Source organism: Pimephales promelas, chromosome 15 (genome assembly GCF_988280905.1).
Source record: "Pimephales promelas chromosome 15, fPimPro1.hap1.1, whole genome shotgun sequence".
NCBI classification, from domain to species: domain Eukaryota; kingdom Metazoa; phylum Chordata; class Actinopteri; order Cypriniformes; family Leuciscidae; genus Pimephales; species Pimephales promelas.
The window spans coordinates 30,617,460-30,632,502 of NC_142783.1; the positions used below are offsets into that span (position 1 = coordinate 30,617,460).

At 35.4% G+C, this 15,043-nt stretch overlaps 1 protein-coding gene across 4 annotated transcripts; it reads right to left on the bottom strand.

The window, feature by feature from the left end:
- Nucleotides 1-147: 147 nt before the first annotated feature.
- Nucleotides 148-14,284, bottom strand: aspg (asparaginase homolog (S. cerevisiae)). Of its 4 annotated transcripts, XM_039653394.2 has the most exons (18): nucleotides 14,010-14,284; nucleotides 12,080-12,209; nucleotides 10,381-10,492; nucleotides 10,098-10,223; nucleotides 9,359-9,442; nucleotides 8,853-8,979; nucleotides 8,035-8,147; nucleotides 7,672-7,857; nucleotides 7,485-7,598; nucleotides 6,503-6,622; nucleotides 5,303-5,398; nucleotides 4,942-5,105; nucleotides 4,389-4,475; nucleotides 3,945-4,044; nucleotides 3,158-3,229; nucleotides 2,428-2,451; nucleotides 1,799-1,825; nucleotides 148-1,474 (listed from the first exon to the last, which is right to left on the bottom strand). In XM_039653394.2, the coding sequence occupies exons 1-18, from the start codon at nucleotides 14,260-14,262 to the stop codon at nucleotides 1,448-1,450; spliced, it is 1,962 nt and encodes a 653-aa protein (XP_039509328.2). In that variant the 5' UTR covers nucleotides 14,263-14,284; the 3' UTR covers nucleotides 148-1,447. The 4 variants fall into 4 exon arrangements, with proteins under 4 accessions (XP_039509328.2, XP_039509330.2, XP_088976648.1 ...); XM_039653396.2 differs by lacking the exons at nucleotides 1,799-1,825; nucleotides 2,428-2,451 and having other exon boundaries at nucleotides 14,010-14,280; XM_089120522.1 differs by lacking the exons at nucleotides 10,381-10,492; nucleotides 14,010-14,284 and having other exon boundaries at nucleotides 12,080-12,199.
- Between the last annotated feature and the right edge of the window lie 759 nt (nucleotides 14,285-15,043).

Consider the following 15,043-nt stretch of genomic DNA (forward strand, 5'->3'; position numbering starts at 1 on the left):
AAGTGCGTTGTAGCGCTCCGTACGATGCACTTCAATATATTTTCTCTTTGTTCATGAGAATTTAATTTCACAATTTAGCAACAAAACACATTTAATTGCCGTTTCATAATGACAACAAAAAGTACAAGAAAAGTACAAGCAGGCATGTTAATTTGCATGTTTTAAAAAGCATAACCATATGCTTTTGTATTTTTATTGCAACAATAACAACAATTAAAAAATGGATCAAAACAATTTGATTGAGGTTTAACACTTTAAAACACTTTAATAAAACACGTTCACTGAGGAATTCAACAATGCCTCGAATGAATACAAAACACAGATTTACTGAACAACAAAACTAAATAACCTGCTGGTCCTCTATATTTTGGTTCACAAACATTGTTTTCAGTGTAGTCACTCACAGGGCAATTAGTTATTTTACTTTCAACAAAAAACTAAACATTTCTTAAACACCAGACACTTTGTTTGGTTTGCTTCTCTGTAAATACAGTTTGTAAAACCATCCTTACTCTTCACTACAATTATGACTTTTTGCTATTAAAAGTACATTCCAATAAAGGTGACAGCACTGAGGTAATAGTGAATCTGATATGTGAAAAACACTGGATGAGGACATAAAAGCCATTCTGACAGCCTCAAATATCGAAATTCATTCGAAAACTAAACAATAAATTTATATATATATATATATATATATATATATATATATATATATATTTTTTATTTTTTTTTTCAAATGATTACATATTGTTGGACATCACGAGATACAGTACCCTGTACTGTAATGTAGTCTGAATAATGTGCTTGTACATATGATTGTTTTAATGTCAACATCACATACATTCATATCTGATTGCTCACTGTTTTAGAGGGACGGATCTAAAATATTATGGCTTGTGCTCTTTATGTTTTGAAGAGGTCATATGATGCTTTTTATTGTTTTCCTTTAGTGTGTAATATATCTGTTTGTGCGATCAGTTGTATATGATCAGCAAAGTTACAAAGCGCAAAGTTAGAAGATGAGGCTTCCGTGAATTGAAGTGTTAACGTCACGTGTGTTTGGATGCGTGAGCAAAACTGCTTTTGCTTTCAGAGGTTTATCAGTACAACCCAAAACTTTGCTTGTACATGGCACATTTTAGAAAGGACAGCTTCCTGAACCTGGGAGAGTACAACGCCGCCTATACACAACGTTTTGAAGAAACGAGCACGATTCAGACAGACTGGGAAAAAAGGGTCTGCAGTAACTTAAACGTTAAAGCATGTTAACCTATTCTATACTACCCAATAATCAAAATAATTCACTTTTAAAATAGCATCATATGACCCCTTTAAGATAATAATTGTCTAAGTGGGGAAAATCAACTGTTCGTCTGCTAAAAATAAGCAACTGGATGGATGATAAGGGCAGAAAGTGACAGACAGAAGGACGGCCTCCTCGAGATCAAGGACAAATGGTAAACTCGCCATTCTAGAAAACAGACAGAAAGAGAATAGTGTAAGCATTACATGAGCTCTGCACTTCAGTTATGCAATAATCCATATGCAAAATGAACATTGCAGTCATAATGTCTATTATTATTATTATATGGAATGATCTGAATGCACATATTATGCGTTTAACCAGTTTCAGGTTTCAGCACTATTTTCTGTTTTGTCAACACTGTGCAATTTCAATCTGTCATTATGGCAGCTAATTCACAACCATTCGCAATTTATGATATAAAATGGTCAAACTGCATAAAGCATGACTGCACCTGAACAGATGAATACTATACAGCTCAACACAATTTACCTCATCCTCATCCCCCTCAAATACTGGCTGCAAGAAAAAGACGAGGGATTTTTTGAAAGATGTTGATTTTTGGTAACTTTAATTACACAATAAGCATGTCACAAAGACTGAACATTGTGGCTATCACACAGGTGGATGTTTCACAAACAAGACAAGACCATTCACTAAATTAGGAAACATCAAGATGCCCATCAAGCAATTAATTACTGTAAGCCTGAACATGTATCGTTTTACCATGAGAGATCAACTCACAGCCCTAACATTGAGACATGCACTTCTGCATCACTCTGAAGCATGCACTTTATAAAAAAAAAAAAAAACACACATACATACACTGAGTGTGTACAATACATACATCTAGATTTTGGTAACACTTTATTTTAAGGTGACGTAGTTACACAACTACATGTTCTTACTATAAATTTTGCATAATTACTAACCCTAAACCAAACCCTTACCCTAACTCTATAGTAGCACATGTAGTTAATTAATATTACTCAGTACTTATTTAGGTATAATGTAACTACGTCACCTTAAAAAAAAGTGTAACCTACATTTTTTATCACATGAAATGATCAAAAATGTGTTTTCATTTTACTCTTATGGGTAAAAATGACTAACTGTTTTACCTCATTACTCTCATCTGTCTGATGCTGGAAAGTGAAGAGCATCAATAAAAAGATGTTTTATGAAAAAAAAAAATCTTAACTTCATCTCCTTAATCTGTGGAAATGTATATACTAAATATTTCAGTTAACAAAATTATTTTAGGGAGTTGACATGCATAACTTGCTTTAGTAATATACATGCTATATAAATAAATCAAAACGTCTTAATATGTATGCAGCTTGTTAATTGAATAAATGCACAAATGCATGTCATAACATACCACACAATCATTCCAAATAAAACAAGGCAAAAACCTCAAATTTAGGTTTCATGTGGTTTTTGAAACATTTTGTTAAAAGTTTCAATTGAATGACTCTAAAGCATGGCATGTGGTGAAACCGTTAAATAAAAGGTAATAACATTCTTATCGCTGTAAGCGTATACATCTATATCATTATTTCAAGGTTTTCTTTAAGTATTTTTATGTAATGTTAAGATTGTAAACTATTTTATGTAATATATGTAAAAAAAGGAGTTGCACCACATGACATTTTCCATTGCAGTTTTTTTGTGTTAATAATATTAATATAGTAGTCAACATTAGAAGTGTATCAAAAAAGTCCATCAAAGTTGTCCTAAGACAAGAAATTCATGTATAACTGATGAAAGTCCACTTCAATTTTGATTTTGGTTTTGGGTTTGATCCACTTCAAATGTTGACTAGTGTATATATTAGTTTTTGTTCCCTACCTGAGTTTGGTACTGAGCCAACAGGTACTGTTGTAAGAAGTTAATAGCCTCCTCACATCCAGTGGCTCTTGCCTACATGTGAGAGAAGCCCATTAATAAAAGTTTCCAGCAGTGGTGACTAATCCTGCTCCTGTAGGGCCACTGTCCTGAAAAGTTTAGCTCCAACCCCAATCAAACACACCTGAACAGGATAATCAGCGAATCACAGGGCTGTGTCCGAAATCGCCCACTATAACCTTACATAGGGCAGTATTTGAAGGGACGGCCATTTGTAGTGGTGTCTAAACCCATAGTGGACATTACTGAGTGCACTCATTCAACACAATAACGAGTGTACAACTGATGCCCACTCAACGGCCAGAGAAGACCGCACTGTGAGGGTCATGCCGAATGATTTCCCGCGACTCGATTCCGGTGCACTCAGAGTCTGAATTCCCTCACTCGTTTTCATTCACTCCTTCAAGTAGGCTATATTAATGGAGTAATGTAGGGAATATTAAAACACAGCTAAGGTCAAACTTCCAGGCAGGTGTGTTGAGGCAACTTAGAGCTAAACCCTGCAGGACAGTGGCTAGGGCTGACTTTGGACACCCCTGATTTACAGAAAGCATCTTTAAAATACATTACATTGACATATTTGACAATGCAGAAGTCATTTTTAGGCAATGCAACAAAAAAAAATGTATTGAATTTCCATTCATACAGTCATAAGAATAAAATTTCACTGAAGGCATCAATTGTTTGGTTATAATTGTGTATTCCACACAGATCTCCATCATTATCTCACCACTTCAATGGGTGTTTGTCCATCATAACTGCACATGGTCAGATCAGCCCCAGCTAACTGCCAAGTCTCCAATCCTTCCAAGTCGCCACTCGCCGCAAGACTGTAAAACACACATTAGAATCATCAACCTTAACATAGGACGTTCTGCTATGTGCTCAGTACACTGATCTGTATATTAGTTCTATATATATATATATATAAATAAAAAAAAACAGATGCTCATATTTGTGATCGCACATTCATTGAACTTAATGTGCCATTTAAAAATCCACCCTAAGCTTAACTATACTACCTAACGGAAGAATTGTAATGAACTACAACCACTGCTTACTACTGCTACTACTAATAATAAAAATAAAACGGACACTTGTGTCATTTATTAAATTGCTATGTCCACAAGTTTATAAAAGCAATAAGAGAAGAATGGATGGAGAGGAATGAGACCTGCACAACTCTGTTCCAGCATCAACCATTTCATCCTGGGAAAAATGAGCTCCAGTCTTCCTCAGCAACTTCACAACATCCTTATGCCTACAGACAAAAAATATATATATATTTACAGTCACATGTGTTCACCTTACAAGTCCCCTTTTGTGTTTTACATAAGAAAGAAGGTCATTGTCCCAAACCAGAGGCGGAAATTTTCAAAGACAAAAGATAGAATGAGTGGATAATTCGCAGCCTGAGTGAGTGGATGACGTTCGCTGGCGTGGTCTTTGAAATTTGCATCCTTTGAAAGATTTAGCCTTTGAATTTGGACACAACCATTGCATTGGAATGAGGGTGAATTAATGCTATGCTAACAATAAATGATTATATGGCGAGTTGCATCAGAACTCATTTACAGGTCGCGCCCATCAGTTTAAAACCAGTGGTCCAGTTCGCCTTAAAGACTGTATAAATTACGCAGCAAGTAGTTAAGTCAAAACTTTGAAATTATGGCAATTACTTTTTGTTGTCCCAAAACTATTTGGACACTTAACTCAGTCCTACGTACCTGAAGCGGACAGCATTGCGAAGTGGCGTATCGCCAAAGCGATCTCTGGCATAGACTGTCGCCCCTTTACTCAGCAGATACTCCACCACTTTCAGATGCCCCTCACATGCAGCGATGTGGAGAGGAGTGCGCCCATCATAGTCTGCCATGCTCAAGTCAGAGCCCTGAATAGAAACTTATGAGTCATTACCCGCATCTTATTTCGCTAGACTGCATTTAATACTTCCTTGATTGCATGCATACATCATTTTTTTATTATAATTAAAAAAAAATCAAAAAGTTGAGTTGGACGATTCCACTTTTTACAAGTCAGAGTTTGCCTTTCTCAATGAGTGAATCCAAACATGAATCAATATTTTACCATTTCCCTTATAGCCTCCAAAGCTTCAATGTCTCCGATCTTAGCAGCAACGCAGACCAGAGTGGGAGTTAGTGCATCTCGTATGGCTTCCAGCTCCTGTGGACATCAGTAATATTAGAGTTAACCACAATTGTTCATCACAGCCTCTTCTGCTTCTTTACATGCTTGTAGGTTTTGTAATCATCATAGTTTATAAAATACAGTAAAATCACTTCCAAGTAGGGGTGTACACTATAAAGGGGCTTTCGCACCGAGTAGTTATAGGAACTGATCCTCCGACAACTAAATGTTCCCCTAAGGCCATTTTCCACACCACCAGTAGGAACTCTAAAGTAATTTAAGCCGACAGCTAATGTCATTTAAGAGCGCCATTCAATAACTGGAGGATGGAGGATGCCGTGAACATAGCTATGCTTTTGTTGTGTGTTGTGGGATTTGGAATGTAGATGTATAAATTATTCGATTGAAAGAGCAAAAGGGAGAGCTAAGAGACGAAAACTCCTAGGACAACATGCAGTGCTATATATCAGAGGCTGAAAAAAGAACACAACGCCAAAAACAAAGGCAACAGGTAAATGACATTAACATTAGCTTTCTGTATAGTCCAGACTAAGTATATGCATTTACACAGTGCTTGTTAAAAAAAAAAAAGGTGATTCGTATGGCATATATTCAGCCAATCAACGTACTGTACACGAAAGTCACTGGGAGTTCCTTATGTTCTGGGTTAGAACTTACTCTGAAGTCGGACCTAATTTAGTTCCCCCAAAAATCGTTCCCAGTTCCTGGGATACGATGATGGCAAAAAGCCAGTACTTCCGCCAAAAGTTATAACTATGAAAACTTTCCAATGGTGCGAAAGCTCCTTACGCACACTATGCACGATACACAGCAGTTTCGTTACAAACAGATTCAGTGTTTTTGAAAGTAGCATAGAGTGAATGACACAATGACCCATTTATAAAGACAAAGTCAAATACTTCCTTACTACATATAGCATGCGAAAAACAGCAAGCCAGAGTAGTATATCCAAACACACATAGTATTTGGGAAAAACAAGGCGACCCAAAACACTCAGCTAAATATCATCTAATTAGTGTTACAAGCAAAACCCTCAGAAAATTTTGATTTTTTTTTTTTTGGTTGTTGTCAAAAACCACAAAGCAAAACAAAGTTAGAAAGAGAGAAAGTGCAGGTTACCTCTTTACAGCTGATGCTGAGGGACTTGGCGATGACCTGAATAAAGCGACTGTCGCTGAGAGAAAGCTTCGCTCCACCCAGGTCAGCTATCATCTCTCCACGCAGATTACGACTCAGCATCTTATGAACAAATAACACGCTTAATTAAAGTGATTTAAAACAAGAAATAGTTATTATCTTATTGTTACTTGAAAAAAACTCACATTCAAATGAAATGAATGTGGTAAAACTAACATGCGAAAGAAAGAAAGAAAGAAAGAAAGAAAGAAAGAAAGAAAGAAAGAAAGAAAGAAAGAAAGAAAGAAAGAAAGAGGTCACATAGTGTGACATTAAATAATTCATGTAATTTAAAAACAACTTATTAGCTTTGAAAAATATATTAAAAACATTTTCCTATTTTTTATACTATTTACTAAATGGTTACACCACATGTATGTTCTTAAAATTTTCTTGACAGTGGTATTAAAGTCAAAAATAATAAGAAACAAACATTAAAGGAGTATTTGGCGAAGAACATTTGTCTTTTAAATTTGATTTTCACTAATACACTACTGTTCAAAAAAATATATTTTCAGTGAAATAAGTCTTTTTCAATGAAAGACACTCACCAACTTGATAAAAAAAAACATTAAAACAGTAATATTGGGAAATATTATTATATTTAAAAAAGTAAATTGTAAAATGACAGTTTTCAATCGTGATATATATTAAAATGTAATTTATTTCTGTGATGCTAAGCTAAATTTGGGGTCCAGTCTTTAGTGTGAAATTATCCTTCAGAAATCATTCCAACATGCTGATTTGGTCCACAAGAAACATTCAATAGCATTATTATCAATGTTGAAAACAGTTGTGCTCCTTAATATTACAATGAAACAGAAACAAGAAGATTTATCACTGACCCCAAACTTCTGCATGGTAGTGTATGTGTTATTGACCCACATGTGATTTAAATGTATTTTTAAGAGACATTTCTCCATACCTTCTTCTTCTCTTCTGTACTGAGGTTTTGTTTTGCCAGGACATAGGAGAGTTTTGAAAGAGCAGCTTCTGGGGTCATATCACACCCAGCGATCAAACCGGCATCAATCAGAGCCTGAGAGGGAATATTCAATTACACACTCCTGGAATACACACACATAAGGCCTTTCTTAAGCAAACTCCCATACCTGGCCAGTGGCGTATGAGGTAGTGACCGATCCCCGGAGACACTGGGTGCAGTTGATAATGATGACTCCCCTCTCGGTCGCTTTACGGATCTCATCCAGCAGGTCCGCGCGGTTATCAGGGGCGTTCCCGCTGCCGTAGGTCTCCAACACGATTCCGTCCATAGGAGGCTGCAAGAAGGCCCTGACCTGGTGAGAGAATGGATCTCATTTAAACATTTGAAACTTACTAAGGTTCAGCCACAAATTGAACTTCTGACATTATTTACTAAATTAAAAAATAATATGAACATGTTCATGCACTGAATGAAGAGATTTGGCAAAAATATGTGTCAAATAAAGGGAGACATTACCACACGCCCTTACTGTATCAGCAGTGATTCCTGGGAAGAGTCGCAGGAGACCCACATTACGGTTCAACTGTGTGCTGACAGTGAATTTGGTGGTTGTATTTGCTCGCCAAACAGTGTCCCAGTTAACTAAAGAGTAAGAAATAAAGCATAATACATCTGAATAAAAAAATAAAAAATAAAAAAACACAGCATCACCAATATGGTTGATATTAAATTATCTATTATGTCCTATGTCCTGTTATGGTTTTGAACAGCAAAATTAATGATTAAAAATGCTTTTTAAATTACTAAAACTAAAACCATAAACAAAAAACAGTTTTGTTACTAAAAAATTAAATAAACATTAACTATATATATAGCAATGCAATATTTCTTATTTTAATTTAGTGTACCTCAATATTCAAAAAACTAAAACTAATATTAAAACTAAGTTAAAGAGTCCATACCATGAAATTAGGCTTTCACTTAGCACCATAAAGTATTGTTAAAGTACTTATGACCTATTCCAAATCTTCTGATATCATATAACATCTTTATGCAGGAAACTGCAATTTAAGTGATAAACAGAAATCTCATGGATCACTTTTACAATATAATACCAACGTTCTTCAAAATATCTTCTTTTGTGTTCAGCAGAAGACAGAAAACAATTTTCATTTTTGGGTGAAATATCGTTTTAAGCTCCAAAAACCATATGATAACATTATCATTAAAGGATAAAAAAAAAAGTAATACAGGAAGGACATGAGTACATTTTGTGTGTATTTTCCATTTTTAAATAGACATATTTGGGATTAAGGCTGTCATAAATGTTGGCAGAACTGGAATCACTTTTGATGTCGACTTCAGCATTGGCTAACGGCGGCAGGTTTGGTGAGGTAAATGCGTTAAAGCTTCCAGCGTCCACTTTGGTAACACGATTCCCCCTGTACAGCTTATGATGAAAATACAGGCAAACCTGTGAAGAACGACAAAAAGGGCTTTTTTTCTGGTCCTTTACTCAATTTAAACTTCTTTATAATTATTTTTTAATACAATTATTACATTAACGGTATTCTTATTACAATAACTTTATAACATGCTTCATTAGCATGGCATAAACAAAATGCACTGCAAAACAATAATTAAAAAAAACACTTCAAACCACACTTAATCAAATATAATTAGAAAAAAATCCACATTTAAAATACAATTTGTTCATGTTAAATAGTTTTAAATGCTAAAACTAATTGATAATGAAATTGTCAACTATTTTAAAACTGCAGTCTTAACATCCTCCTTTAAAACGTATGTGTAATTGCTACAAAGGAGTCCCTCACAGAGATTACAAAACTCACCTCAGGGATGACAAACTGTCCTGCTATCAACAGCGCCCCCAAGAGGTTGTCCCGCCCGTCATTCCTCATCTCATAGATCGGTACCTGCAACATATAAAATGGTTGTGAAGCAAATAGTGAAGTTAACATGATGCTTTTTTTTTTTTTTGATGACCACTGGTTAAATGTTTAAACTTGAGGTAACTTTAAAAAGGGTCCTATTATGTTTTTGTACATTTCGACTAATGTTGCTGTACGAGCATGAAAAATGTCTGCTAACGCTAACACTAACTGCTAAGTTACTCCAAAAGGAGTTATTCCCTATTTCAGCAAGCACTGATTCTGAACTCCTTGAAATGCCTTGATTGTACTCTTAAACTGTCTTCTGAGAACAAACCCGTCAAATATCCCTCAGTTTAATCATTACCGCCCATAGACTTCTCAAAATAAAGGGCCATGGTTGAGTTGCGTTAGTAGCGTGTTGAAACTCGGTTATGGTAAGGGCTGTGACATTTCCAAAACACACTTATATGTAGCCGTCATTCCCGTTCAAATAAATGATATGTTTACATTTATTACATATAGAGATAGTGTAATGGGGGTGGAGTGTAATATGTGAGCACTGTTTCATATTTATCAGTACTGTTTAACATTGTGTACACTTTGAATGATTGGTGCTCAATAAAACATTTTTTTTTTTAATTATTTATCAATTTGTGCAACACAAAGTCGAGTAAGTGATCTATTTAAAACATGTTACCTGTGAGCCAGTGAGGATGACAGGCTTTCCCAGATTCTCACACATGAAGGATAAGGCAGAGGCGGTGTAAGCCATGGTGTCTGTGCCGTGCAGGATGACAAAACCATCGTATTGCTCATAGTGTTTCTGTAAATACGAGGGAAAACACTTTGAAAATCTCAGTACTGATAGTACTAGACAGTGTGACCATTTCAGTCACATTCGCAATTTTTGTAAAAAAAAAAAAAAAAAAAAAAATCAAGCAAAAAGCCCTGCAACTCAAAGCCAAACATAAAGGAAGCACCTCAATGTCTTTTCCAATAGTGGCCCAGTCATCTGTGCTCATATTACAGGAGTCGAGGAGGGGGGAGTATTCTAAAACTGTATATACAATCCTCTTATTCTGTTTGGACAGTCTGGGGTGGAAAAAAAGAGAGAAGACGTTTCAAAAAAACAGCAACATATTAAAGTTTACTTAAAAAAAAGCACCCAAACATTGACAACAAGCTCTAAAAGTAAAGTAAAACTTCTTATTTAAACCAGCAAAAACCATTAGGCAAACATTGATAAGTTTAGCTATATCAACTAAAAAATAAAATAAAAATATAGATTTTTTATTGACAGCGGAGTCTGACTGATTTTCTGAAGTTAATATAAAAACCACGTGTGTCAATGGATGAGTAAATGTGAAGCAGCAGACTTCAGACTTTGCTCATCGCTCTGGGGCGGCTCATGGTGTTATTGTAATGAAGAGGGGAGCGCTGGGGGATTTTACACACTTAAGAACAGAGACTGAGCAGATTGGCACGACCTGTCTTAATTAAAAATGGATGGCATATTCTAAAACCACATACATATTCATGATGATATTATATTGGACCACCCTTGTTAGTCGCACAGATGATAGAGCAATAGATTTGATGGATTTGCAACAAAACAAAAATCCCAACCCACATGAAATCTACTAAAGACATGAAGGAGGGTGCAGCCCAGGCTTTGTTTAACAGTGTAGAGTTTAAACCCACTTACAGTGCCCCTATTATGCTATTATTTTTTGGAGGTCTCCAACTAAAGGTTTACATGCTTCCAAGGTCAATAGGCAAGTTCATTTTCTCAATTGTCTCTCTAAACCCCTCCTTTCCAAGAGCCTAATCTGCTCTGATTGGTCTGATTGTTGTGATTGATCGACTGCTTACATCATGCGTCAGAAACAAAATGTATATTACCATATTTAAATTTCAACTCTAGCTCTTCCCCGGCACTTCATACAGAGATCTTGTCGATTTTACTGCATAAATTCGAGCTTGAATCCTCATACTTTGGAAGTGCAAGCAAAGTGGATTTACTTATGCAAATCATTCAGTCATCAATCATCTGTCATTTTCATAGCGTGAAAAATTAGGTAACGCTTCATTTTACAGTACAGTACCTAGAAAGTACTGGCTATTATAAGGTAAGCAAGCACATGGAACAGGGGTAGGTTTAGGGGTAGGTTCAGGGTTAGTACTAGTTATTACCCAGTAATTGTAGTTACTAAAATAAGTACATAGTATTTACATGGGTAACTGGACTGTAAAAGAAAGCGTTACCAAAAATGATTGTGCTAAGACTAACCAGCAAATATATTGCACAAATCAAGCTAACTTGTTCATATGTAGTTTAGCAAACTTGTGCAATTACATTTCAATTACAAGACAATTTCTTTATTTTATCTTTTAAACGATTTAATTTATAAAAGAGTGCATAGTCTTTAAAAATACAACAAGAACAAAAATGTGAGGGCAAGTAAATAATGACTGAATTTTCATTTATGGGAGAACTATTCCATTAAAGCTGTAATTAAAGAAGAAACCAACAATTCAAACCTGTATTATGTCTACAAATAGAATAATGTAGTTAGTATCTGGATCTATATACAGGACAACACCTCCACATTTCTAACTTGATCTGTGTGGGAATAAACATTTATATATCTATATTTCCACATCTGTGTGGGAACTCACCGCAGAACCAGCGTGTTTTCCGGAGGCTTGTAATAGTCATACAGTCGGGTGTGTTGTGCGTACTGCTCATCGTGCAGAGTAGGGAGCTTGCGTAGAGTTTCAACAAGAGCATTAGGTTCTGGAGACAAAACTGCAAATATAGAAGGAAAGCATGTAAAAGGTTGCACCAAATACACTGTACTTTATCATGTTTTTCTTGTTTGCATCCCTCAGGTTCTTTTGACCAGAACTCAGCATCCGCAATGAAGCCAAAAAGACCATCTTGAATATTTGATACTACGCTAATATTTTATCATTTTGAACCGCATTCCCTTTTACAGAGTAGAATAAAAAATATTGTCTCGAGTAACTTATTTTATTTATTACTTATGAGGTTCAATGATACAACGGTTTACATATTAAATAATTATGTATAGACCCGTCATGATTATTGATTAATTATATGATAGTGGTTATTCGGTCTAATAATTAATAAACACAATAATTGTGCAGTTTAAATTCCAATCACATTTTGCCAAAGAATATAAAAAAACTGTACACTGTACAAAAAGCTAATAATATTAAATAATATTATACTGTAATATATTTAGGCCTATTTAATTATATTTTTTATTATTATATATTTTATACGATTCCAAGTTTTAAAAAAAAAAGAGCCTTACACTATCTGCAAGTGACATGTCAGAAATCAATCATTGATCACAATTATTTGTATGACAATTAATCGTTGGGCCAAAATAAATGATTGTGACCTAACTATGTGGTAAAAGATATTTCTGTTATGCAAGTACACTCTGTCCTTGAACTCTGATAAATAGAACTGAATGTTTTTGTGTTTGACCTGGCAAATTCTTTAAAAGAAGATATCCTTTTTTATCAGTGTTCATTTTAGATAAGATACTTTTTAAAGATAAAGATCCACGTCTGTAAGTAGATTACAGACAAAATATAAAAAAACCACAGTATTTTGCAGGAAATAGTACTAAGGCCAGTGTCGGAAAAGACAAACACCCGTTTCCCGAAGGCAAATATTTACCCATTCTATTCAAAGAATTTGCTAATTAAATCATAAAACAAGATCAGCATCCTCTTCAAGCACTTGTAAAGCACTCTTCCCATTTCCACTTATTACTTTACATAATCAAGTCACCATGTGTTCATCTTTCAGCAGAGCAATCCATTCCTGCTTTTAATATACATCCATTGATATGCATCCTGTTTCTAATATACATTCACTGAAGATGCAGCAATTGGTTGAAACAAGAAAAAAAAAATCCCCATTGGCTGGACAAGCCATGCTTGAAATGTATGCAATTAAATTATATTCAATGATAATCATTAAAATCTTTATATTTTTTTATAAATTCATGTTATAGCACTCACTCACTCACGCGTTTAATTGCAGCCTACTGTTATTGTAGCTTTGACTTAACACAGACTAGGAAACCTTATTGTAAACATAAATAAATTGTGCTTAATCAAGTGGCATTTATTGTAAGATATAGAATGTTCACAATATTATTCTGAAAATAAATAAAAAAAGATATTAGTTATAATAATATAGTGTATTAAATAAACAGCCTACATATTCGTTAAGTCATGGCATAGCCTACATGCTCAGAAACTTGGAATTAGATCCAGAAAGGCAAAGCATCATTTATTTACAGATGCCACTTCAACTTGGTTTAATATTTATCACATATAACGGCATTAAGGCATTTTCATCCTAAAGACAATTGTTATTTAAACTGCACAATTTAAACTGCCCCCTCTAAATCATTGGGTTGATTTTATTATTGACATCAGAAAACAAATAATCCCATAAACATGTCATAAAATAATACTAAATGTGAGCAATATTATTCGTAAATCATATGTGAACCCTCATGCAGGCAGGTGTGTGAGCGCTGCAGCTGATAATAGTGTTTACCGTTATTATGATACGTCATGCCAATGGTTCCGCCGGTGTTTATGACTAGGACCCTCGCCTCGACATTTGGGCTGTTATCAGGAGACTCCGAGCTGCTGGAGAACCTCCTGCTCTGACCCGTGGCGCTCCGGCTGAGAGATTTCTGCGACTGAAACACATCAGGCTGACTTAACCTACTGCGAGAAAGAGCTCGAGCCAGCGAGGTCATGCTTGTTGAAGACCGAGCAGTAGTAGTGTGTTTCCGTTCCGCCATATCGGACGCACTAATGTATGTCTATATCCCAAAACCAAACGACGCAGTTTCTTAAAGAGACAGCGCATCGATTTTGAACACTGATACTCATGCTGGCTGATACACAAATTAACGCATTGTAATCACAACAGTGAATTAATAACAATAAATGATGTTTAATAACTTGTTTTCTCAATCCTTAGACTTACCAAGCAAGAAGAACCCATGTAATTTTAGTTGAAGTTCATTCATGAATTGACCTCTGTGCCACTGTGGTAAAAAATAAAGTCCCCTACAATTTAAAAACCTGATTTAAGTTAAACCGGGTGTCCTTGACACCCACAATATTATTCCCACTCTGACCGCGTTGACTGACGCCTAAGTGCATCTACTCTGCCCGCATATGATGCCTAAATAATTATAGTTACCTGACCGCATTGGAACCCCGCCTAGAGTCTCATTCTGAGTTGTATGACAGTGACCTCTCGACCTTCTTGAACACTATCACTTTGTGATTAAGATCTTTAGTCTTATATTAACCTGTTGCACAGCACTGCAGACTCCAGGCAATGCCTGCTTTAATCATGGCCGGAGAACCTCAGACAAATTTCAGAGAGAATCCCAGCTTCATCAAAAAAGTTTATAAAGGATAGAAATACAGAACACAGCAAAATAACATGAAGTACTACTTGTGATCATTGTGTCAGTTTTCTGGGGCCCGTTTCAATAAGGAGGCTCAACCAACTCTGAGTTAAAGCTTGAACTCTGAGTTGACTTACCCTGAGATGGGAAACTCTGAGTT

Bases quoted from the DNA above. Each gene is read 5' to 3' on its own strand.
- aspg (XM_039653394.2), bottom strand. From the start codon at position 14,262: ATGGCGGAACGGAAACACACTACTACTGCTCGGTCTTCAACAAGCATG. The intron at 8,148-8,852 runs GTGATTCCAGTT...CTTACTCTTTAG, and splicing joins TGCTGAAGTCGACATCAAAA to TTAACTGGGACACTGTTTGG. The intron at 2,452-3,157 runs GTAGGGAACAAA...TTCACTTTCCAG, and splicing joins TGGCTCAGTACCAAACTCAG to CATCAGACAGATGAGAGTAA.